The 26612-nt window shown below is 36.1% G+C and overlaps 3 protein-coding genes across 14 annotated transcripts in view; 2 read left to right on the plus strand and 1 right to left on the minus strand.

Moving 5' to 3' along the window:
* The window catches only part of LOC106672093 (probable Ras GTPase-activating protein), a 588817-nt gene that overhangs the window by 282489 nt on the left and 279716 nt on the right, over positions 1–26612 (minus strand). For 10 of the 12 annotated variants that reach the window (XM_024225219.1, XM_024225218.1, XM_024225217.1 and 7 more), the window contains one exon: positions 12644–12685. The exons of the other annotated variants lie outside the window; for them this stretch is intronic. In XM_024225219.1, coding sequence (XP_024080987.1) covers positions 12644–12685 — 42 coding nt within the window. The remainder of the gene's footprint in view (positions 1–12643; positions 12686–26612) is intronic. 12 annotated transcript variants of the gene reach the window in all.
* On the plus strand, positions 2912–3722 carry LOC106672095. Its single transcript, XM_014403237.1, has 3 exons — positions 2912–3248; positions 3305–3454; positions 3509–3722. Exons 1-3 carry the CDS (start codon positions 3025–3027, stop codon positions 3678–3680), a joined length of 546 nt encoding a protein of 181 aa, XP_014258723.1. The 5' UTR covers positions 2912–3024; the 3' UTR covers positions 3681–3722.
* LOC106672096 lies at positions 5412–6251 on the plus strand. Its single transcript, XM_014403239.1, has 4 exons — positions 5412–5582; positions 5639–5812; positions 5874–5942; positions 6001–6251. Exons 2-4 carry the CDS (start codon positions 5651–5653, stop codon positions 6130–6132), a joined length of 363 nt encoding a protein of 120 aa, XP_014258725.1. The 5' UTR covers positions 5412–5582; positions 5639–5650; the 3' UTR covers positions 6133–6251.

A 26612-nucleotide genomic window follows, 5' to 3' on the forward strand; every position in this document is an offset into this window, starting at 1 on the left:
ATAACATTCTTAATTATACTATACTAATATTATATTTCAAATAACTTCCATACCCATCCTTGGCTGCAAGAGAAAAGCACGTTGAAAAGCAACGCTTGAAGCAGCAGGTTCAAAAATAATCTTAGTAAAGCTTTTTACATGGATATTCATGTTCATACATGGAACACCAATTGTTAAGTTTTATTAAGACATGTTGAAGTTGTAAACAATCGGAAAGAAAATTAATTTTTAAGAATATTTTTCAATCATCTGGGACAAATGGGGTCGTAACGGATGGAAGAGAATCAGAGATATCGTTTATATAGATTTTCAAAAGAAAAGGCCCTAAGTGCCACTCTTGAGGAACTACAAGAAGTCCCTAGAAAACTATGCTACAACACCGATTTTAATTTTACTTGAACCATTCTTCTAAATAGAATGCAACCCAACCTAAACATATACACAAAAAAAAAATATCTCAACACTCTCAACACGACACACAGCAGTGACACATCGACACACACAAAAAAAACCACTTTGAGTGAGTACAAATATTTTAATTAAACCTAAAATTTCTATATTGTGCACGTAGTTGTATAAATTTATGTTCACATCTTACATGTATTTGTGTAATTTAAAGAATTTTTATAAATCCCAGGCCCTGAAGATGATCTCAATAAAGATCGAAACGTTGGCACGATAAAGAAAATGTTTTTGTAAACCTACATCACACCAGACCGCATCTCACGATGTCTAAATAATCATTATTTTTTATGTAAATTCAAAACGCTTTGAGTTACAGCAGATTTTTTTTATTTATACAAGACTTTTATTTATTTCACTCACCTTATAAGCACCATCAGCCTTCGTTAAGGAAGTGAAAAAATAACTGTTCTTTTCAAACTGACAATATCAAAATCAACTCTGGTCCTTTACGTCCTACGTCTCAATGCATGTAACCTGTCACGTGTGACGTCACTCACCTTTCTCTAGTATTTATATGGTGGTGAATTTTCTATGTCAGACTGGTCGTTTAAACTCAGTATATTTTTATTTTTATCTGATAAGCAAATCTCTATGTCGTCAGTTTTCTATCATTTTCTTTATAGAGAATTTTTACGTTTTCTCTTGAAAAATTATGGCCTTGTGATGCATGGTTTGCCAGTTTCGATTCTTCCTTGTAATGCTTCAGTTTTTGATTCAGCTCTACAACAATTCCTTTTCCAACTGATTTATTTTCAATTTTCATTCTTTTTTTCCTTTGCCTTTTTTATTTTATATTTTATTCCTTCTGCTTCCTTTTCCAAGGCTTCTTTTTTTCTTATCCTTTTCAGCATGTCGAAGTGTTTATTCAATCGTTTTTTTTAAATATATTTTCCTTACTCGTATCCCAACGCTCTAAATCGCATCTTATCCGGTACACTCCATTTTCATTGAAACGGTTCTCTTTATTCCACCGGATATATGGCCACACATAAATAAAGAAAATCTGCTGGATCTAAAGGCGTTTCGAATTCACTTAAACAAAAATATATATAATGAGGCTCCATCGCGAAGAGGTACAAACTTCAAATCAAATAACGATTTTTCATCCAACACGCCAATGAGTGCTGGTGTTCTACAAGGAAGTATACTAGGCCCAATCCTCTAGACCATCTACACTGCTGACATACCCACACGTACAAACACACAATTCACATCCTACAAGGACGACATTGTCATCTTATCAATACATTTCAATCGTATCCTAGCCACAGAAGCAATCCAAGAACATCTCAACCTACTGACTGGTGCAATTGCAACGTATCAGGTTGAACGAGCTAAAAAACCATCGTCAAACCTGCCCACCAGTGCAAACAAATAACATGATAATAACTTCATCAACCAAGATTAAAATGACTAGAACTTAGCAAAACGTATGACTACTCAGACACCTACTGGGACCAAAATCAAAACTAAGCATACATAACAAACTAACCGCTAACAAAACACATCAGATCTATTCGGACTTACTGGTGAACTGTATGTTTCGTCCAAACCATCGTTTCCCTTCGAGAAATCTTTGTTCTATAATAATGATGATGATGATGATTAAAGGAGACAAGGAAGTGTTGATGTAAGGTTTACGTTCCCCAAGCATTTCATCTTTATGGCGTATTGTATTGTCTTAGTTCCTTAGCCCAGTCTGTTCGATCCTTCTTTTTAGGAATACTCATTGACTATTGACTAGTCATTGACTGTTGTTTCTGTCGGTTTGTTTCCAGGTTAAAAAGTGCGTTCGATTCCGTCTTGGAAACCAGTTTAAGTTGATCCCCGTAGTTCTTCAGTTTGGTTCTTTTCTGTGATTTGAACCACCGTCTCGCTTATCCAAATTCAAACTGCAATCTATATCTTTTGCAGATTTAGCTCAGGTTTGAATGGTAGAGGTATGTCTTGAGTTCTAGATCTGCCGGTGTTGGCTAGTACAAACTGAACATCCTGGTCAAGGACAACATGGAAAATTTCTACTCGTTCCAGTGCACAGGGTCAAAATGGACAAATGGAAAACTAGGAGAAAGCTAATTAAACAAAGATCTCTCGAATGATAAAAATGTAAGGACATCTGCAAAAGGTGACGGTAATAAGTAAGCATTCTGCAAGGCATCGTAAAAAATACTGGCTTAAAATTGCTGATATCAGATTTAAACAATTTGGTGTTTATTCCACAATAAACCAGAAACGGAGAGAACAAACGTACTTATTAAAGGGGTACGACGAACTGAATAAAACACAGAGCAACCAGTGAAAGTGGCCAGGCAGTTTCATCAGAGACGTTTAAAAAAAATGGCATTTTTGTAACTTATTTATGATGAAATTGTGTATTAACGTTTGGTATGAGACAAAATTTAAAAATTAACGAAAGAACAGTACGAATGGGTAGAATGTTTGCAAGTTTAAACATCTCACTTAACAATCGATTAGTCACATGGTTGAATTAGAAATAAAAATTATGTTAACTCAAAATTCTTTCTTAAAATAAAAAAAGAAAAAAAATATTGACGGAAAATGACATTGGACTACTCAATGTGGCAACAGTGGCTGTATGATTTGTTCGACGTCGATACCATCTACGAATACTTTTACAAAAAAGGTTTCGATGCGGACTGGGCTCAGAGAAAATTGAGAAAAAGCGTCTCGTGGGCTTTCAACCTCGAGGAGCCGTTTTCGACCATCCTACTCGTGACAGTCATCTACTTCATCGCAGTCAGGGTTTACGAAATGAAATTCATGTGAATTGACCAGCGACGTTTGACCATCTTCGTGCTAACGGACCGTTTTCTTCCAGATGGTGGAGAAAGTGCTATCCTAAGAAGAAGAAAAAGGACCACAAGATGGATCTGGTCCGCTGGCTTAAATTTCAAGACTACAAGAGGAGGGAGTTGGCGAGGAAGACGATCGAACTGGCCGCACAGGCCAAACTGCCCGATATCGAAAGGTAATAAATTGAATTTGTTCAATATTCGCCTTAATCTCATAAGATTTTTTGTAGATCTAGGGCCGCTTGGAGGGACAGCGTCATGATGAAAAGCCTCAACAGGAAGAAATGGCTCGAGGAAGAGATGAAAAAAATCGTCACACAGTTGAGGAGGCTCCAAATGTGCAACAACTGCTATTCGTCGTGCTGCATGGACAGAAACGTCCTGGACAGAAAGAACCGATAATTCAGACAAAACTAACCTACAATAAAATGTCTAATTTCAGAATCTCACTTATCACTACTAGATTAGTTTCAAATTAAATGAAAGCACATCAATAAACCCAAGGTCATGTCTTCAATTTGAACAATGCAATTGTTTCATGAATATTCCTTAATATTTCCATGTTTTCTTTTAACCAACGTCGATCAAGTCTCTTGTGAAGCGTATCAGGTGCAGAGGGGTCGAGTTTGGATAGATCGAGAGATCGGTATGAAACATTGTGAAAGCTTGGATAATTTGTCTAAAACTTTGATTGGAACGATTAGATGGCTTGGCAGACCCCAAGTTCCACTTCGTATGTCCAAAGTCTTCACAACACTGACACTATGGCCAGCACTCCACTCAATATGAGAGATTAAGGGGCGTAGAAGTCTTGAGTCCATCGTCGGTAAAATCAACTTGGCGGAGATAGATGATGGGTTGGTATGAAACTTTTGGGATCGGGAGCAGATCAGTTAGTAGACAAAAGAATGTTGATGTTGTGGATGTGAGGTCTGGGGGGCATTTAAAGCAACGTGGCGAATTCTCGGGATGGGAAAATACAGATAAATCTTGGGCAGTAGAGTCAGGATGGATCGACAGCTTGGTGTGGAACTTTTGGAAGTAGGATCGGATCAGGTCGTTGACTAATGTAGTTGTAGTGAGGAAAGTGATGTAGAAAGAAGTTTTGGCGATTTGTCTGAGGACTTTTCATTATTGCATGCGCTCAATGTTAGATAGCTTGGCAGAACCCCAATAGTTCCAGTAATGCCCAAAGTTGGCAGAATAAAATCTTTGAATGAGGTTAGGTTAGTTAGGTTTGACGGTCACGTCGGATTTCGTTCATTGAGGTCTTCGTAGCTGTCCAAGTGTGAACTTGTGTCTCCTAAGTCGTGTACGGTCCTCGTCAGTCTCTTGTCTAGGTGTAGACCTAAATATTTGATTTGAATGGTTGGCAAGGCTGGTTTTGTCATTGTTAAAGTACACTGAGTACATTTTTCATCATTCAGTCTTGTACTCGGCTTTTCGCACCAGTTATCGATAAGCACAAGGTGTTCTTGGTTGTTGGACGTATCGAAAGGGATGGTTAAGGATGGTCGCTTTAAACCACTTATAGTCAAATAATTTTAACCATCCAAGTTGTTCATGGGGTGTCGTTTGGCATTCACAACAATACACGCTTCTTTAGACAAAATGTCCATAATTGTGGCGACTAAGATGTGAGATCTAAATAGCATCCCTCAACAATAGAGAAGGTTATAATTGTTAGGAGTGCCATCTAGTTTTCATTACAATAATTATCACAACTGTGGGTATATCATTCTGCATCATTAATACGTCATAAAATCATTTTCACAAATATCTATATGAAAAGATCATTAGTCCAACACTCCTCAGGTGGAATTATTTCACTTTGGGGGAATTATAGTGAAATAATAAATGTAAAACATAGCCCAGGGCTGATCGTCAAGTACGACCCGAGGAGCCGGTGAATCACGAGCAATCTTTTTCCAAGGACTTCCGATGATGACCTAACGCGCGTGCTTGACAATAATTCGATACTCGAAGAGGAGAAGATCACAAGGTTTGAAGTTTTTTGACGGCTTTCATCAAACTTGAAAATTTAAAAACTGTCCCACTTAAAAATAAACTGGGACGACTCTATCGGAAACTTTGAGTAATCAAGACAAATAGATATTAAAAACCTTTCAATTATATAAACAATTTATCTATTTTTCCTCTGGTATAAAAAAAATAGATTTAGGTTTTACTATTTGGATCGATTCCATCTAAATTAAGGTCTGAAAAGGCAAAATTTAAAAGATTTAAGGATTTAATAGAAAGAAAGACTTTATTAAAAAAGTCATTTCTGTTTCAGATCACCACGTAAGTTTTGAATTGGATATTACAAAAATTTGTTGTTTTATGTGCACGGTTTTAAGGCTGATGGTGGAATGGCATCGGCATGGCTTCTTTTCTTCTTTTCCTGCAACTTCGTCTTGTTTTCTTCTGCCCTGGACCAGATCGCCTTGGGTAAAAACAGCGAAGTAGAGAGAAACATAAAAATCGAAGAACTGCTCACTCTGACGAGGAAAATGCTTCAAGAGAGCATCAGGGTACGTGAGCCCTTTTCCCCTCGAGTGAATTTGACGGTTTAATACTTTGCACTTTCTGCAGAAGACGAGCCATGTGCCTCTGCCCGAGGGGCTCGACGGCAAGCAAGACTCCTTATACAGGCTCTTCTTTGTAAGAAGTCTCGGTTTGACAGCACGAACTGTTTTCCAACGGTGACGATTGTTTTCAGGAGCAATCCAGGGAAATGGCGATGAGGGGCCGAAAGGGGAAGCGGCCGACATTCAAGGATCTATGCTGCATCCACACCTGGCCTCCTGAGAATCTATCCGAACACACCAACGCCTCGAATAGAAAAAAATAGGTAAACGAACAGTTGAATTTTCATTCAAAGACGGGAACATAAGATTTCGCATAAGTTTTAACCATGTTCTGCCAAGTTATCAACAAAAGAATCAATAAAACTGTTTATTTAACAATGAACACTTTTACAATACTACCAAATCTTTTGCATGAAAACAATCTGAAGAATACAAAATACCGAATCTCAATATAAACTATATCAAAAACACATACCATCACATCAAGGTTCAAGAGACTTTTATGTTTTTAGTAAGAATATAAAGAAGGGGGGGGGAAACAAATCGCTGACGGTACGGAATAACGCCGAGTTTTCCTTCGTCATCCAGGCATCACTAACTATGATTTCGTTCAACTTTCAGGCAATTTTTTTTCGGCTTGTACTGAGCCAGGACATAATAGGAAAATAAGATAAGTGTGAACTTTTGGTCGCTCCCAGTACTAAATATCTCGAAAAAGGTGAAACTTTGACATTGTGTAATACACCACATTTCTCATAAAATCTGAAGCTTCTTTTGTTTCCTCGTTAAAAAGCTCTCCAAATATGAAACCTGAACGTTATTTAGTGTACTGAATATCTCACCAAAACTGAAACTTCTTTAGTTTAGTTGTTTACTACAAAAGATCCAGGTGAAACATGTACATTGTGATACTACATTTCTCATGAAATCTGAAACTTCTTTAGTTTGCTCGTATCCTATTTGGTTGTTCCTCATAAATACAAATTATCTCACATGAGATGAAACGTGATTATATTGTCAAATATAATAAGTATTTTAAAAAAACGAAATTTTTTTTAGTTGGGTCGTTTCCTACGATAGAAAAGAGCCAGGTGAAACTTGACTTTGTCTCTGATACAAAATATTTTACAAAAGATAAAACATTTTCTAATATACTAAATGTCTCACAAAAAATGAAACTTCATTAATTTTGTCGTTTTTTTACAAGATACAAGAACGGAAACGTCTTTCATCCAAAACGTTTAACTGAAACGTCCTTTCTTTGCTATTCTCCTATACAAATTGTCTCAGAAGAGAGGAAATATGAACATTGTCGAATATTCTAAATACCTTCCAAAAACTGAAACTTCTTCTGTTGGAGCGTTGCCTTCAAAAGATATCCCATAGAACGTGAAACTTGAATTCACAAAATATCTCACAAGAGGTGAAAAAATTGACTTTGTCTCCGATACAAAATATCACAATCTTCTAGCCAACTAAGTAAACATTGATTCGCTGAGATACTAAATATCTCACAAGAACTGAACAATTTTTTGTGTCGTTTCCTACAAAAGATATCTCACAAAAGACAAATCTTAAAACTTTTCTCTAACCCAAAATAATTTACAAGTTGTGAGACCTTTGAACTTTATTATCTTCATGCAACATATTTCACTAGAAACAAAACTTCTTTCATTTGGCTCTTTCCTACAAAATATATTTCACAAAATGTGAAACTTGAATTTTGTCTAAAATACTAAATATCTCACAAGAGTTGAAACTTTACATCTTCCATACAAAATAGAACAAAAGACAAACCTTAAAGCCAACTAGAAACCATCTCATAAGTGGTAAAAGTAAACTTTGATTCACTGAGATACTAAATATCTCACAAGAACTAAAACTTCTTAATTAAATATTTTCCTACAAAAGATATTTCATAAAAGACAATCTTCCAACTTTGGTTTTTCTCTACACCAAAATGATTTACAAAATGTATCTCAAAAATGGTGAAATTTGAATTTTTGTCTAAAATACTAAATATCTCACAAGAGTTGAAACTTCACATCATCTTCCATACAAAATACCTAACAAAAGACAAACCTTAAAGGCAACTAGAAACCATCTCATAAGTGGTAAAAACAGTAAACTCTGATTCACTGAGATACGAAATATCTCACAAGAACTGAAACTTCTTTTTTAAATCGTTTCCTACAAAAGATATCTCACAGGAGACAAATCTTCCAACTTTGGTTTTTCTCTACACCAAAATATTTTACAGAATGTATCTAAAACAAAGTGAAACTCGAATTTTGTCTAAATACTAAATATCTAACAAGAGTTGAAACTTCACATCATCTTCCATACAAAATACCTAACAAAAGACAAACCTTAAAGGCAACTAGAAACCATCTCATAAGTGGTAAAAAAGTAAACTTTGATTCACTGAAATACTAAATATCTCACAAGAACTGAAACTTCTTTTTTTAAATCGTTTCCTACAAAAGATATCTCCCAGAAAACAAATCTGACAACTTTGGTTTTTCTTTGCACCAAAAAAATTTACAAAATCAATCTATAAAAGGTGCAATTTGAATTTTGTCTAAAATAGTAAATATCTCACAAGAGTTGAAACTTTACTTTGTCACCGATATAAAATATGTAACAAAAGACAAATCTTAAAACCAAGTAGAAACCATCTCATAAGTGGTAAAACTAAACTTTCATTCACTGGGATAATAAATATCTCACAAGAACTGAAACTTCTTTTATTAAGTAAACTTTTGACGTGAGAAATTTCTCTAAATAAAAAAAGTCTAGTTTGGTCTTCTATACAAATATCTCTCTCAAAATAAAAAGGCAAATTTGCTTCAGTTTCGTCGTCAAAACAAAATATTTCCCCAAGAGATTGGTACAGTCGAACATTGACAAATAGAGAAAATTGAAATTTGTCTACTATGTTACAATGTCGCTTGAAGTAAGACACAATTTCTTTTCGGTTAATTGTAATTAATTTTTGTTAATATGCATCTTTATTATTTAATTATAATTGTAATACTTTATTTATTAATACATACAATAAATATCTCCTAAGACCTGAAACATAATTAATTTGGTATTCTCCGATAAAAATTATGTAAAAAGGACTGCAATTTTTGTAGGGAGTACGTTGTAAATGCGTTGAAGCTTTTAAAAGGCAGGATTGTGATGATCATTACTAATGCTGTACCCGATCATCCATTGCCGCGACATGGTACGATTTAACATTTTAACATATCCCACGCCTTGTGGACTTTGAAACCTGCGCATAACTCAAACTTCTTCTCCGTAGGTGTCATTACGAAAACCATTGTTTCATAGAAACAATAAACAAACGGACATTTAATACCGGGAGGTAAAGGTTGGGCCGGTGAGAAATAAAAAAGTCGGATACAGTTGTACGAAGACCGTAAAATGGTGGTGGGCCAGAAACGGTTTAACTTACCACCAAATAAAATTTTTGAAAAAATATCGCTCAAAATGTAAACGAGTTAAAGGGGAAAGTCCAAAAATAAAATTATTTGATCGACATTCTAAATCTTCTTTACTGAAACCTTCCATTTCAATTACACAACAAAATAGTGGGAAAGTCCTGTTTCAACTGCTTAAGGCGAGGTATAGAAGAAAAAAAAATCTTTTCAAATTGTAACTTTTGATTGTTCATCAATAGCGGCTAGAAAAAATACACACGACACAGACATCAAAGAACTGTTAAAACACCAAAAATATATCAGGACGATAATAAAACTATCACACAACTCATAGAGCTGGGAAAATTTTTCAAAATCTAGTTTTATAAAAGAATTATTTATGAATTTTTAAGTCTTCAGTCCTTTCAGCACCTGCATAACCGAACTTCGTGAAACCGACCGTCTTGCGGCAGCATCCCTGCATGACTGGCTTTGGTTTTTCTTTATACCCGAAGAATAATAATTTCCTTCTTACGTCTATTTTTCTAAGCTTCGCTTTTTTCCAGAACCGTGAAGGTTTCCTTGTTTCCTTTTCCTGGTCGATGATGAATTTTGCACTTATTTTTACTTATTGCTGTTGATTAAAATGATGCGGATTAGTTTTTAAAAAAATGTTATAACAAAATATGAGCTTTTTTTAAAATAATTTTCCTCCGACTCCATCCAAATCAATCTAGAGACTGTGATGCGGGTTGTAAAATTCCCGGTGAAACAACTAGTTTAGCCTCGTCCTTTATAGCTTCGAAGTGATTTATTCATTTTTCTTTTGGTTCTTTTTTCTCAAAATATACCACTAATCGTGACATGCGGTCTAGTGTGATGTAGGTTTCAGAAAAACATTTTCTTTATCGTGCCAACGTTTCGATCTTTATTGAGATCATCTTCAGAGCTCAAAGTGTTTGTCTTCTGTGTAATTGTGCCATTCTGGCGTGTCGTGTCGATAGTGCCATAAATATACAAAAAAATTTGAAATTCCTTTAGATTAGTCGTAAAAAATATATCCCACAAAAAGAGAAACTTGAACATTGTCCAATATAATTAATCTTTATGTAAGGTATTGGTTGAAATGAAAATTAATTAATTGAAAGAAGTTCTTGGCCAATGGGACCACAAAATATAATAGATTGTCCAATATCTTTCAATAGCTGAACTATCTTTAGTTTGGTCGTTTTCCAGAAAAGATATTTAACAAAGGGTGAAGCTTGAATTTTATCTAAAATAGAAAGAGCTCATAAAATGTGAAATCTCTGTATATAGGTCGTCGCCTAAACAAACTATCTCATTGGGTTTTCGTTTGGTCGTTTCGTACAAAAGATATCTTCAGAAGGTCGAACTTAAAAGTTTTCGAGTTGTTAAATATCTCACAAGAGGTGAAACTTGAAAAATGAATCTTCTTTCGTTGGATCATCTCCAACAAAAGATACCTCACAAAGGTGAAATTTGAACTCTGTCTCACAAAAAGTAAAACTATACTAGGAAACTTTTTATACTGGTAGTTTTCTACAAACGATATTTCCCAAAAAAGTGAAACTTGAACTTTGTCTAAGATACTATCTCTCAAAAGGTAAAAACCTCTATATTTTTGTCGTCTTCTATACAAAATAACTCACCGTTTACAAAACTTAATCTTCTGTTGCCTCTGCAAAAAAAAACCCTTACAAGAACAGAATCGTATTTGATTTTATGGTTTCCTGTGCAAACTATTTTGCTAGAAGCGAGAGGTTGGTCATTTTCTACAAAATAAATCTCACAAAAGATCAACCTTGATTTAAGATACAAAATATCCTATAAGAACTGAAATTTCTAAATTGATGGTTTCTGACTGATACCTCCTGAAAACATTTTTTGCTAGTAGTTTCACAAAATTTCACAAAAAGTGAAACTTGAACTTTGTCTAAGATACTATCACTCAAAAGGTAAAAACCTCTACATTTTTGTCATCTATACAAAATATCTCACCATTTACAAAACTTTAATTTTCTGTTGCCTCTGTCCAAAAAAAAAACAAAAAACAAACGTATTTGATTTTATGGTTTCCTATGTTCCTATTTTACTAGAAGCTAGAGTTTTCTACAAAATAATTCTCAGAAAAAATCAACCTTGATAAAGAGAAGATACTAAATATCTCATAAGAACTGAAATTTATAAATTGATCGTCTCTGATTGAAAATAGCTCAGAAAAACTAAAAACATTTTATGCTAGTAGTTGCCTACCAACGAAATTTCACAAAAAGTGAAACTTGAACATTGTCTAAGATACTAATTATCTCACAAAAGTTTAACCCTCTATATTACTTTTCGTCTCTTGTACAAAAGATATCACTGTTACAAAACCTAAAACTTCTGTTACCTCTGCCTTGTTTCATCATTTCCAACAAAAGATAACTCACAAAGGTGAAATTGGAACTTTGTCTTACAAAAACTAAAACTTTATACTAGGAAACTTTTTATACTAGTAGTTTCCTCCAAATGATATTTCACAAAAAAGTGAAACTTGAACATTGTCTAAGATACTATCACACTAAAGGTAAAACCTTTAAAAAAATATACTAAGAATCTCACAAATACTGAAATTTTGTGAAACTTTCCTCGTCCCCTATACAAAATATCGATCTCGCAAGAACAAACATTTTTTTCATTTAGTAATATTCTATACAAATTATGCTACAAGTACTGAAACGTTTTGAACAAAATAATCGACCACAAGAAATCGAAACTTGATAAACTTGGTCTTCTACTAGATGCAAAAGTTGAGTACTAGATACTAAATATCTCAGAAGAAATGAAACTTCTAGGTTGGTCGTCTCTGGTCCAAAAATCTCTCTCAAGATGTGAAATTTTTGTTTTTTCCAGCAAAACTATTTCACGAAAAGCTGAAAATATCTCGGAAGTATTGAAAATTCTTTAGTTTGATCGACTAATTTATATAATTGTTTTGCAAGATTTGAAAGGTGTAGGTTGACCTTCTTCATTGTAAAATAACTAACGGAAGACGAAAAATGTAGCTTGGTTGCATCAATAAAAAAAATTAAACAAACTTAATATATAAAAAGCAGGCAATACTACCTTAAAAATTAGTACATTTTTGTATGTATCAATCCAAATCACATTGTAGCACACTAGCAGATGCTCAAGCGGTTTTGGAAACAGCAAAAATAAAATAAAAATTAAATCAACATAAAAAATACAACAAACAAACAAAAACCTAAAAAATTGTGCACGGGGGGGGGGGCAAAGGCAAAGCGGTGCTCACAAACGGTCAACGTGCACTAGGTTTACCACGCACCTTAACGTTGGACTTGAGACCAACGAGAGAGCCAGCAAAGATCTGCATCAGAAAGAATAAAAAATTAGAAGAGTCACGCAATGGCAAGAAATAATTCGTGACTGTAACAAATAATTGGTCGAAAACAGGGTGCCACCTATGTAATTCAACTGGAAATTGTATAAACACCGTGTTTCATGGAAACCATTTGAACTATTCGCAACCTCATCTCTTTTCTTCGGAGTATCGTTATCGCGGATCTGTAAACAGGTAACTGTAAAAGAACGGGACGTCGTCGTGTCCATGACCTGTGGCAAGCCCATGCCGAAACGAGTCCTCGCTGAAGATGAGCCCCTGGGAGTGTCACTCGGACCTCCGAAGGACGACCACTCCTCCGGGCCCTCTCATTTTAAAGATTCCGAGATGTCCTATTATTACTCGCCCCCCCGACTTATTTTTAAATTAAATCAATAATGATCCTTTTCATCCTTTCTCAATTGTCGCTCCATCTCAATCAAGCCGAAACCTCAAGGATTTCCGTTCTTAAGCTTCTTGAAAGGTGAACGTCGAAAATTCAAACCGTCTCAAAGGATCTTTGTTGTATTATGGTTTAGAGTTAATATTGGTAATTTTTAAAAAAAATTCATAGCATAACTACATGGTCTAGGAACAAAGGATCTCACTCAAGAGCAAGCGTTAAAAAAATTCACTAATTTCGTGGTCCGCTTGACCAATTAATATATTACAATTAATTAAGGTTTTTAGTTGAGATAAAAACGTCAATGGCACGAGCGGGATTCGAACCCACGATCTTCGGCTAGATATACCGCTGCTCTATCAAAAAATGGCATTGAAAAATGGCAAAAAAGGAGGGAAAATTCAAAAGGTGGGGTTGTTGTCCGAGTGGAGCGAGGTCACGATAGCTCAAGTGGTAGAGCAGCGGCGTATCTAGTCGAAGATCATGGGTTCGAATCCCGCTCGTGCCATTGACTTTTTTATCTCAACTAAAAAACCTTAATTAATTGTAATATTTAAAAAAATGAAAAAATGTTCATGTTTTTGTTTTTTCTTTCTTTTTTTTTCTTTCTCTCTTTCTCTCTCTCTCTCTCTCTCTCTCTCTCTCTCTCTCTCTCTCTCTCTCGTCCCACCTAACTGAACGGTGCAATTCCTCGACTTCATCAGAGAGCGAGCAGGAATGCCATCCGATTTGAGAATTGTCGTAGAGCACGGCAGCGAGTATTGGGTCACCAGTTGCGATTCCTGGAGAGGGAACGGGGTTGTTCTTTTGTATATAGTAATAATAGTTTACTTAGCTTGTGTTGAGAGTGAATGTATTTATTAGCGTGAATGTGTGATGTCAGAGGGTCGATTAATTGGAAGAAATTATTTGGCCTATCAGACCATTAAACATAATGGATGATTTAATAACATTTACTTTCGAAGTTTCGGGAAATATTTCGGCAGCTAGTATTTGGGTCTCCTGTTCTGATTCATGGAAGAATCGGGGTTGTTCTACTGTACATAGTAATAATCGTTGTTTGTACCTAGCTTGTATCGAGAGGGTAAATGGCGGAATATCGAGTATCCTACCGACCATCAATTAGGTCAGTTATAAAATAAGTGTATAGGTTATGTTGAGAGAGAATGTATCTATTAGTGTGATGTAAGAGGGTCGATGGCGGAACATCTAGTACCACATCGACCCTCAATTAGGTTAGTTGTAAAATATGTGTACAGGTTATGTTGAGAGTGAATGTGTCTATTAGTGTGATGCAAGAGGGTCGATGGCGGAATATCTAGTACCGCATCGACCCTCAATTAGGTTAGTTGTTAAATATGTGTACAGGTTATGTTGAGAGTGAATGTATTTATTAGTGTGATGTAAGAGGTCAATGGCGGAATATCTAGTACCCCATCGACCCTCAATTAGGTTAGTTGTAAAATATGTGTACAGGTTATGTTGAGAGAGAATGTATCTATTAGTGTGAATGTGTGGTGGGAGAGGGTCGATGGCGGAATATCTAGTACCCCATGGACCCTCAATTAGGTTAGTTGTAAAATATGTGTACAGGTTATGTTGAGAGTGAATGTATCTATTAGTGTGATGTAAGAGGGTCGATGGCGGAATATCTAGTACCCCATCGACTCTCAATTAGGTTAGTTGTAAAGTATGTGTACAGGTTATGTTGAGAGTGAATGTATTTATTAGTGTGATGTAAGAGGGTCGATGGCGGAATATCGAGCACCTCACTGACCTTCAATTAGGATAGTTGTAAAATATGTGTAAAGGTTGTGTTGACAGTGAATGTACTTATTAGTGTGAATGTGTGGTGGGAGAGGGTCGATGGCGGAATATCAATTACTCTACCGACCCTCAATTAGGACAGTTATAAAATATGCGTAAAGGTTGTGTTGAGAGTTATTTATTAACGTGAATGTGTAATGTGAGAGGGCCGATGGCGGAATATCGACCCTCAATTAGGCTAGCTGTGTAATATGAGTGGGGGGGGTAATGGAAGAATGTCGAGAGCTCCATCAGCCTGGTTGAGTGAATAGTGTTTAAATGGGAGTGATGATTTGGAACTCTGCATGCGTCGGGTGCTGAATTGAACCTAGCTGTTGACAGCCCCCCCCCCCTGCGGTGGGGACAACCTCGGTGGCTGGACGGATTAGACTGCGGTCAGCCCCTTGAATACCAACACCCGGGGTCGGTTATTCCCGAGTCCGCCGGCAATTTACTGCAATTAGCAAAACCTGGAATTGCCAGCGGACTACGAGAAGCAAATATCCACAACTCGGCATATGTCTCTCTCTCCCTTTCTCTTTTTAATTCCTTCTTCTCGTTCTCTTTCGTCTCTCTACCGCTGTTTCTTTCTCCCCTCCTTCTCACTCCCTCCCTCTGTCACGCCCTCCATTCCTCTCAAACTCTCTCTTCTCTTTCTCTTTCGTCTCTCTACCGCTGTCTCTTGCCTCCCCTCCTTCTTACTCACTACCTCCCCACTCCCTCACTCCCTCTCACATACCCTCTCTTCTCTTTCTTTCTCGTCTCTCCAACCCTATCTCTTGCACCCCTCCTTCTCACTCCCTACCACCTCACTCCCTCCCTCTGTCACGCCCTTCCTCCCTCTCACAAACTCTCTCTTCTGTCTATCTCTCTTTTTCTTCTCTGTTCTTCCCTCTCGCCTCTTCTCTCTATCTCTCTCTCGGCGAGTACGTTCAATTTAAACAAATTGCCCGTTTATTAACTTAGAAGTGTATTTCCAGATAGCAGACAGCATAAATTTCTGCACGATGTAGTGGAAATATATCTCGGACTTGGACTTGTGGTGTGGCCAAAGCGTTAAACATTCACCAAACTAGAAATATAATTTTCACCATTACAAAATAGAAAGAGAACTATTTTTATGTCCCACCACCCATTATCGGTTCTAACCTGTAAAAATACTAGCTTAGGACGATCTCCTAGGATGTCACGGATGACGGATGAACGACCTTTGGAGCTTCAATTTTTCGTGTGTCCATATGAAGGGTAACGATATTCACATTTATCGTTTTAAAAATTGTGTGTAAAGATAAGAGAAGAGCACACCAGTCTGTAGGCTTAATAAAGAGTTTTTTTTTCACTTGGAGCACACAGAGAGTGAATTTTGACCACATGTCGACGCCGGGACGAGAAGATAGGGGGTCTTCAGTTTTTTCCTCACTCTGTTAATAAACCCTTCTCAGATCCCGGCCATGATTCACTGAAAACCATCATGACTCATTACCGCACGCGATCTGAGGATAAGACGAACTCAAAGGGAGGCGGACGACGATGGAGGAAGGATCCAGGGATGAAGCGAATACGCGATCTGTGTCAAACCGACCGTTAGACTTACAGGACTGAAAACCAATTAAGCTTCTCGTTACTCACGATTCCAGGGCCTCCTCCCTTTCACCTGTTGCGCCCCGGCTTAGATCCAAGGTATTATTTCTCATTTTGAGTCTCTAACCGTCTTCCCCGGGGGTCGACCGACAAGCCAAGAAACTATCTGTTTCCAAAAAAGACAAAACCCTGTACGTATTTTAACGGAAGGAGGAGAAATCAACAATCCTATATTGATTAGACTCATTGTAAATGTTTCTAGCTACCTGCGCTTACCATTCCTTCATATTACTTATTTTTGAACAATTTAACGCTGTTTTTGTAACGTCTTTCGTTTTTTTGTGTAGTTACTGTTGAATCAATGTAGATCCTCAAGCTTTCAATCAAGGAAAGACGATCGGAAGATCTCAGAGGAATGCACAAATCAAATAATTAATCTTTATGTAAGGTTGAGAGATGGGTGAGATAAAAAAGTCAGCGTCACGAGCGGGATTCGAACCCACAACCTTCGGCACTACTACTGGGTACTAAGCAAAGTTGAGCAAGCCTCTCTGCCAAAAGTAGTAGTTCATCTGCCATCCGAAAATCATCATAATGTACGGTATTACTAGCATCGCGGCAATTTACGATGGAAAAACATAATCAATTTGAAGTATTGAATTCTTCAGAACAACTTAGGACTATCAGCATTTCTTTACTTAACAGGATGCAGGTCAAAATATGCCAGGACCTGTGGAATAATAAATTGTCATAAAATTCGTCTGGATTCTAAAAGAGATCATCAGCCACGATTTCATATCAGAGGAATAGAAAGATGGCCATATTGTCATGATTTAGCGAATATTCATGAAAGGTCTGTTTGGTTGAAATATTTCAAATTCGACATATATCAAAGAAAAAGAAGAAAGAAGGGAGGAAAAGACAAAACTGGGCGAAAATGCTTAATGCTGAAGATACCAGCTAAGCAAGAAGACAATAGTACTTGGTGAAGTCAATGAGCAAGGGATAGTTAAGAAAAAAGTTTCCTACAAAAACCTATTAACATTTGTAAGTTGGGCTTTGCTCATTTAGTCCGGAAATCCTGGAGAACTAGTTCTGTTTGTTGAATCCCCTTAATAACAAAACTCTACAAGGACAAAAATTAATAATTAGGAGAGCATGTCAAAATCATTATCAAGATCTCTTGAAGTGTATGAGGGCATTAAACGCGCGTGCTGAACAAACTGCTGACCTTCATAACAGGGATGTTGAAAAAAAAGGGGACTCTGGACCCATGTGTTAATTAATTAAAGATGATATACGGAAAGGCTCATATCAACAAAATTTAGCCAATTAACATTACACGTGAAGTGTAGAACTGTCACAAGGCATGAATAAGAGATCGTCTGCCAGGACTGCATCAATGTCCTGAGAAAAAAGAAAGTCATAATGCCTTGATTAAGCAGTTGTGGATGCATGAACAATCGACATCCAGACAACCTTTGAATAAATTATTCGTATGACATGGTACGAGAAAAAAAACAACAATTCACGTCAACAAATTACTAAATTCACACCTAATATTGACGCTAGGTAAGTACATACATAGAACGAGAGAGAGAGAGGAGAGGGTGGGAGGGAGGGAAGGAGAGAGGGTGGGAGGGAGAGAGAGAGACAGAAATAGAGATAGAGATAGATAGATAGATAGATAGATAGATAGATAGATAGAGAGAGAGAGAGAGAGAGGGAGGGAGGAAGAGAGAGAGAGAGAGAGTGAGAGAGAGAGAGAAAGGGAGAGAGAGAAAGAGAGAGAGAGAGAGAGAAAGAGAGAGAGAGAGAAAGAGAGAGTGAGAGAGAAAGAGAGAGAGAGAGAGAGAGAGAGAGAGAGAGAGAGATAATACTTTATTCTGGGATTAGAGTCCCTTAAGAATAACAATAAGTACAGAAAAATTTTACAAATCTGGCATTTGAATTAATGAAGGTTTGACGTTACCTTAGAGTGAAAAAAGTTGAAGATACTAGCGAAGCGCGAAGGCAAATTACAAGTATAAGATGAAGTTAACATTTGGGATAAAGTAAAGTTAAGAATAGTTTCCTTTAGGAAATCACAAAACTATTTTTAGAAGATCACAAATACTAGCATGCCAACGCTGCACCTGGAGGACATACGCCCTGAGTCCAACCAATGCTCGCACTCAATGTAATGGACTAAGAGACAAGGAGCAGGACTCGAGACCATCGGTTATTAAGACGTGGTGGCGGTTTCTCGGATGGGATGTGTAGGAAGTTGAAAGAAATTTTTGGAATCGGTGATGAAAGGAACGTTGATGTCGCGGATAGAACGGTCATGATGAAGTAAGGAGCTTTGACAATTTGCCGAAACGTTTTGGTTTGAAGGATTGAATGTGCTGGATGTTAGATGACCTGGCACAACCCAAGAGGTCCGTGGTCAAAGTGGTCGCAGTAAAGTTGTATAAGGCTAATTTAGTATTATTAAGCAGGAACAATTGAATTTGCTGAGAGATAATGCGTGAGTGAAAACGTGGTCGACACATCTACCGCTTTAATAGTTTAGTTTGGATTGTCAAGACTGATTTCGAGACTAGACCATCTCTTATTAAGGCGAGCTGGCGGGTTCTCGGATGGGATGTGTAGGATTTTAAAAAGTATTTTTAGAGGATCACAAATACAACATGCCAATGCTGCACCTGGAGGACATACGCCAAGAGAAACCAACCAATGCTCGCACTCAATGTGATGGACTAAGAGAGTTTGAAAGAAATTTTTGGAATTGGTTACGAAAGGAACGTTGATGTCGAGGATAGTGAGGTCAGAATGTAGTAAGGAGTTTTGACAATTTGTCGGAAAAGTTTTGATTTGAAGGATTGAATGTGCTGGATGCTAGATTTCGGGACTTCGTAGTTGTCCAAAAGTCGAGTTCTCGGTATTCTATTAAGATGTTGTCTTTTAAATGTTGTATGGGTCACAGTCAGGCTGCAGTCTAGGTATGGTCCTATTTGACTTGAATGAAAGCAGGTATTTCTTTGTTGTTGAAGTACAGTGGAGGACAAGACTGTTTTTCACCCAATTTGAAGTTCTCCGAGTATATTTTTCTTCATTCAGCCTTGGCCTCCAATTTTTTGTGCCATTCGATCTGCTATTGTACGTTCTGGGGTATTGGATGTAGCATGGATAGGATTCCAGTTAAAATTGGAGCACTATCCGCGTAGGTGGTCAGTAGTATAAACTATAAAAAGGATGGGACCAAGAATGCTTCCTTGTGTGACGCTTGTGCAACTTTCGAGAACTCGTCTAACGCGTAGGTGGGAATTGCTTGAAAATTTTATAAAGTATGCCTGGCTGCTATAACCATCCCTAACCATACTCTACTAAAGGCCCGTGTGCTTTTTTTCTGGATAAACTATTAATTGCCATTTTTGAAACATTTTTACCTCGGGAAATTAATCCTGCAATAAAAACGCGTGGGAGAATTTTGGAACAAAGGGTCAATTTTTCTCATAGTTCAAAGAGTTAATTGAGGATTTGCTCTGGTAAGGCGGATATTTATCATTATTCATTATTCAAGTGTCTTGGTTTTTGAGCCATTATATATAAGTCATTAGATTTTTTTTATTGGTCGGTATTTTGACATTCTTGGTTAGACGGCTTAATACTCTCAACTATTTGTTGGACATATGAACATAAAACGAGCAGCAAATTCGTTTTAAATTTCGAATCATTTTAAGCTGATGCAAACAAAAATGTACAATGAACTTCAAAGGCAAATTAAATTTTAAAAAATCTAGTTCTTTATTGCTGTCGTCAGATGTAAAACTTTACCACTGTGTCGTTTATATTCCCAGGAAAGCTAATGCACGTTTTTTTTAAAAAGCCGATCCGACCGTTTTTCGATCAGTACTTGATGAAACGGTCATGCAGAGGGTTTCAGCACGACCGATCTTAAAAGCCGAACGGTCCACGGTAACGGCGTTCGAAAGCCAGACGTTCATCAAAAGATCAAAAGGACCACCGACAAAATCGGCTCTAAAATTGTGCAAGAAAGGTGAAAACAGTCAAATTACATTGAAATCGGGTTGAGCAATCGGAAAAAAATCAACAACATTTCGCATAAAAACCTAGATGAAACTTTTGGTACCTCAAACGTACGTCAATAAAATCCTCACTATCCCATTCTCATCTGACTTCCTCTTATGACCTACAGAGTAGGGACAACCTGAGAACAAAACAGAATAGGCGGTTCGAAAAGTTCTACGTTCTAACTGATTTTTTTAAATAAAATTAAGCCAATCAAAGAACGTCAGCCATTTTGTAAAAACAAAAGAAGAAGAATTGTTTATGGAAAAGTTGCGAAATCAATTCATTTTGTTTGCTATATTATTGAACCAACCACAAATGTCCAAGAAAGTTTATTTACACTCGTCCCATTTAAGTTCGAGCAGGACTGCTATGAAGAAGCGGGAATAAGCGGACCCGATATCATTTTGACGTCGATTCGTTCAAAGAAAAACCTACGCGAAAACTTTGGTACCATAAATTTTCAGGCCATTTTAAAGCAAAGATGTGGAGAGGAATTTCGACTACTTTGGGAAATTCGACGACTTTGGGAAATTCTACATTCAGAAAAAAATATGTTTGGGAAATCATTATCCTAATCCACCTTGTTTAACCTACGAGCTAAAACGTCCACGAAATCCATTCTCATCTGACTTCCTGCACGACTTAGAAAATAAGTACTTCTACCACTTTAAACAGTAAACTTTGAATTGAACTCAAATACTTTCATCTAATTGAAATTTTCGCTGTTTTTTTAAGCTCGTTCTTTTTCTTTCGAAATTATGCAAATTATTGTGAACTTATATAACAGAGGAATAATTGGTGTTTCGTCACATCCGGGGTGAATTAAAATGGATGTAATTGTCAAAATCTGACTTTCGACCGTTGTTAGGGATTCGGTCCGGTCAAAGATTCGCACTTTCGCCGTGGGAAGAGGAAGGGAAAAATGGATTTACAACCGGCGTCTTTTTAACAGCCGTTACATCACGGACAAGTCGTGAGATTTAAACATGAGGAATCCAGAAGAAGAATAAAAATCTTTCCGTCTGGACAAAAATCGAAGCAGTTTACAGACATTAAAACAAGACTAAAACCCCATAAACCTGGCTCTTGCGAAACAAGCTCAAATTGGTAAATGAACAGGTCGACTTTTTGATTTAAAAAAAACCCTCTACCAATTTGTTATACTTTTTTAATGATTATAATTATTATTATACCGACAAAGTTATAAAATATAGCGACATATTCAAAACCAAGGATTGTTTTCAAAGTCAGTCTTTCTCTCTAACACGCTCACTAATTTTTTGTCAACCAGTGTTGCCCAAACGTGGGACGTAGGGAAAAACACTGTCAACTTTTTTATAAATCTATCTCTTTCTCTTATAAATTTATCTCAACCAATGCATTACATAAAGATGAATTAATTGAAAAATGTTAAGCGGACCACGAAAACTACTGAATTTAATAACTGAAAATGAAGTATATCTTCACTAAAGCTCTCCGTGGCCATTTTATTTGTCGCTGAGAATCAAACAGATTACACGACATTTAAAAAATGGCAAAAAGAAGGGAAAATTCAAAAGGTGGGGTTGAGATGGGAAGTTAGTGTCCGAGCGGATCGAGGTCACGATAGCTCAAGTGGTAGAGCAGCGGCGTATCTAGCCGAAGGTCGTGGGTTCGAATCCCGCTCGTGACATTGACTTTTTATCTCGACTAAAAATATAATTAATTGACAGATTGGTCAAGCGGACCACGAAAACTAGTGAATTGTTTTGAAAGTTAACTCAACCGTTAAGTTAAATGATCTCAATAAGTTCATAAACGCCCTCGGGAACAGAGGCAAACATTGAAATAAAGCTGATTTTAATAATTAAATATTAAGTTGAGGACTTCCCTCGTGTTGCATGAAAAACGAGGCCCCTGGAATTAATTTGTCTACCTGGATGACCCGAGATTACCCGTTTAATCACTCAGGCTTTCCTCGTCGTTGAACAAATCGCGTTCATCACATTGTAAAACCCTTGGGTGCTTAAAGGAAAAACATCTTCGGGAAAAATCGCAACTTCCCACTTGTTTGAATAACAGGCGTTTTTTTTTTTTTTTTTTGTCAACTTTCTTTTGGTATGAGACTTGATACTGGGTGGAATTCGGATGCGCTCCGATGGAGACACGGATACCATTTCCTACAGAATCCACGTGAGAAAGCTGCTAGAGACCAATTAATAAATATACTTTGATAAAGAAGAAGTTGATTGTTTCCGACCGTCGTGGTCCGCTTATTCTCGCTGTTTTTTAATCAGTACCATCGCACTAAGTACAGAGATAGATCAAATTCGTATTGCTCGTTATATTAGCTAAGAAACGTTCATGGGCTTTGGATTGAGACCAATAAAAAAAAATTCCTTTGATAAAAAGTACTTTTAAAATTTTTTCGACCGTCCTGGTCCGCTTTTTCTCGCTGTTTTTCTTTCTCTCGTAACATTCTGGTCATCGTATTTTGCAAATCAAAGAAAAATAAACTTTGTGCAAATTTTTTAAATGGATTTTACTGGAGGTTTAATAAAAAATGAGAAAAACTGCAGTTAGATCTGTTTCGATCCTCCTGGTCCGCTCGTCCTCGCTGTTCTTGTTGGTGTTATTTTCTGAACAGTGCAATCTTATTTACTTTCTTAGCCTCACAGGAGTTAAATGAGAACAGCTAATTATCAACATTAATCGTGGATTAAAAAAATAATACGAAACAAAGAAGATTTTGATTATTGTTTCATGTTTAAATGATATTGAGTCCGCTTGTTGTTGTTATTTCAGTGCCATCGCCCTTTATTTATAACTGAACTGATCTACTTCCCAGGACTTTTGTGGTCGTCTTGGTGTTAAATTAGCTAAAAAAAACTTTTGATTGAGACGAATTAATAAAAATTCCTGCCATAACTGCTGTTAAGACTTTTCCTATTGCCCTGGTCCGCTTGTCCCCGCTATTCTTGTTGGTAGTATTTTCTGAACAGTGCTATCTTATTTACTTTCTTAGCCTTATAGGAGTTAAATGAGAAGAGCTAATTGTCAACAAAAATCGTCGATTAAAACATAATACGAAACAAAGAGGATTTTGATTATTGTTTCATATTGGGTCCGCTTGTTTTTGCTGTTTCTTATCAGTGCCATCGCCCTTTATTTATCGTATAACTGAATCGATCTACTTCCTCGGACTTTTGATTGAGACGAAATAAAAATTCCTCCTATAAAAACTACTGTTAAGACTTTTCCTATTGTATGGTCCGCTTGTCCTCACTGTTTTTCTTTCTCTTATTTACTTATATTTTCTTNTTTATTTTCTTTCTCTTTTTCTTTTCTCTGGTCATCACAGAAAAAAAATTTGTTCACGGTTTTTAAGGATTTTTGATGAATTTTTCGTTATTTTTTCTGAAAAAAATGCTTTTAAGACTTTTCCGATCGACCTGGTCCGCTGGTTCTCGCTATGTTTCCTTATCTGTTAATATTAACAAAATAAAACCTGAAAACCAAAACGAGAGAGAAAAAGCGGACCAGACGAACCGAAAAATGAACAAATTACAATTTTATGAAATGTTTTGTGGTAAACTTCGATTAAAAGTCATTAAATTTGAGCAAATTTCCTGTCATATTCGTCCTGAAAATTATTTATCTTCAGGTTAAGTTATAACGCTATGGTTTTAACCTCACTGTGTAAAAAAATTAAGCCTTCTTTCTTTAACTATAAATAAAGTCACATTAACTGTTGTATTAAAATTTGTCAAAGTTTATCTTAAAAACATACCTCCATCTGTGCAATTCAAGCAAAGAACAGGTTTTATCGAAGTAATAATAAATATGTTGACAGACTTTATGTACACAATTAAAATGAATTTTTTTCTTCTCATATTCTGACCATTTTATATGAGGGTAGATTATGATCCTTCTTACTTTTTCCCAAGGCGTTTGCCATAATCCCACGCTTAATCTCATCTACATATGTAAATATTTTTTTAAACTCAAATTCCCTAAACGTCTGAAAAGAATATGGATAAGAGACCTCTTAAATGATTAATATATCATTTCATTAATCCAGAGCGGCTGCCAATGGGTAGCTTTCTCTATAACGCCCATAATGCCAAACACATAATCTGAAATCCAATCTGCTGGTTGTATATAATACATGTACAGTTGTAGATACAAATAAACGAAGTAAAAAAAAAATCCCTAAATATTTATAGTCTGTTTCTTGTATTTAATAGATTGATTAACTCTCCGGGGGGGGGGGGGGGGTAAAAAGTCTGTAAGTTGTGATCACCATTGCGGCGTTCTTTAAATTGAATCATTTTTTCAAAATCAATCAATTCAAACGCCCATTAAACCCTTTTAGGCCAGACGATAAAAATTAAGTAGATTTATATCTCAACGAAACACAATTGCTTAATTTCGAGTGATTACATGCATCAGGCCGCTTGCAAAAATAACTTTGAAAACACACCTTATATAAAACAAAAAAGAAACAATTCAAAACGTTATTAACTAGTAAATGAAAAGTAAAAAAACAAAACAAATTAATTAAGCTTGATATACATTTTAAACGATTTGTGGGTTTTTTTAGAATAAAGCCGGTTTTTAAATTTATGACACAAAAAATTTCAACGTTTGATTATAAACTTGACGGTTCGGTTGACTTAACCTTCGACAATTACACGTTTGCTGCTGTTACATTACATTACAAGTTCTCACTTTTGACTTAGGATTTTGAGGATTTGAAATTTCCTAATTACCCGCTAAGAGTCTTTGCAATTACCTTGCATACATTGTCCCACGTTAGTTGCCTTTAAACTTCACAAAAAGAACGCAAACTTTGTAAATCCAAGTTAGTAGGCTTTGGGATTCATAGCCTTTTTTTAAATTCAGGTTAGTAACCTTCCGGGTTCAAAACAAAACGATCTACTTAGTAAATTTCAAGTTGGAAGCCTTCGTGGTTCTTAGAAAGGACAGAAACTTCGTGAAATCTTTGTAGCTTTAGGGATTCATAAAAAGAACACACACTTTGTAAATTACAACTTATTAGCCTCCAGGGTATTTAGAAATAACACCAATTTTGTAAATTCCGAGTTAGTAGATTTCGGGATTCATAAAAAGAACACAACTTTGTAAAATCCAAATTGGTAGCTTTCGGGATTCATAAAAAGAACAAAGACTTTGTAAATTACAGTTCGTAGGCCACGGTTCTTCGAAAGAACACAAACTTTGTAAAATCCAAACTAGTAGTTTACGGGATTCATAAAAAAAAACAAAGATGTTGTTTATTACAAGTTAGTAACTTTCGGAATTCATAAAAAGAACAAAAACTTTGTAAATTACAGTTCGTAGCCTTCACGGTTCTTCGAAAGAACACAAACTTTGTACAATCCAAACTAGTAGTTTACGGGATTCATAAAAAGAACACAGATGTTGTTTATTACAAGTTAGTAACTTTCGGAATTCATAAAAAGAACAAAAACTTTGTAAATTACAGTTCGTAGCCTTCACGGTTCTTCGAAAGAATATAATCTTTGTAAAATCCAAATTAGTAGCTTTCGGGATTCATAAAAAAAAACACACTTTGTTAATTTCGGGAATCATAAAAAGAACACAAAATTTGTTAATTACAAGCTTGTAGCTTTCGGAATTCGTAGAAAGAACATAAACTTCGAGAAGTACAAATTAGTAGCCTTAACGGTTCTTCCAAAGAACACAAACTTTCCAAAATCCAAATTAGTAGCTTTCGCGATTCATAAAAAACACAAACTTCGTGAATTTCAAATTAGTAGTCTCCGATGTTTTTAGAAATAAACCAATTTTGTAAAATCCAAATTTTTCTAAATTTCGGGAATCATAAAGAGAACACAAAATTGGTTAATTACAAGTGCGTAGATTTCGGAATTCATAGAAAAAACATAAACTTCGTAAAGTTCAATGAGTAGCCTTCACGGTTCTTCGAAAGAACACAAACTTTGTAAAATCCAAACTAGTAGCTTACGGGATTCATAAAAAAACAAAATTAGATAATTACAAGTTAATAGCCTTTGGGTTCCA

This window comes from Cimex lectularius, unplaced genomic scaffold (assembly GCF_000648675.2).
Source record: "Cimex lectularius strain Harlan isolate CLEC.00 unplaced genomic scaffold, Clec_2.1 scaffold93, whole genome shotgun sequence".
NCBI classification, from domain to species: Eukaryota; Metazoa; Arthropoda; class Insecta; order Hemiptera; family Cimicidae; genus Cimex; species Cimex lectularius.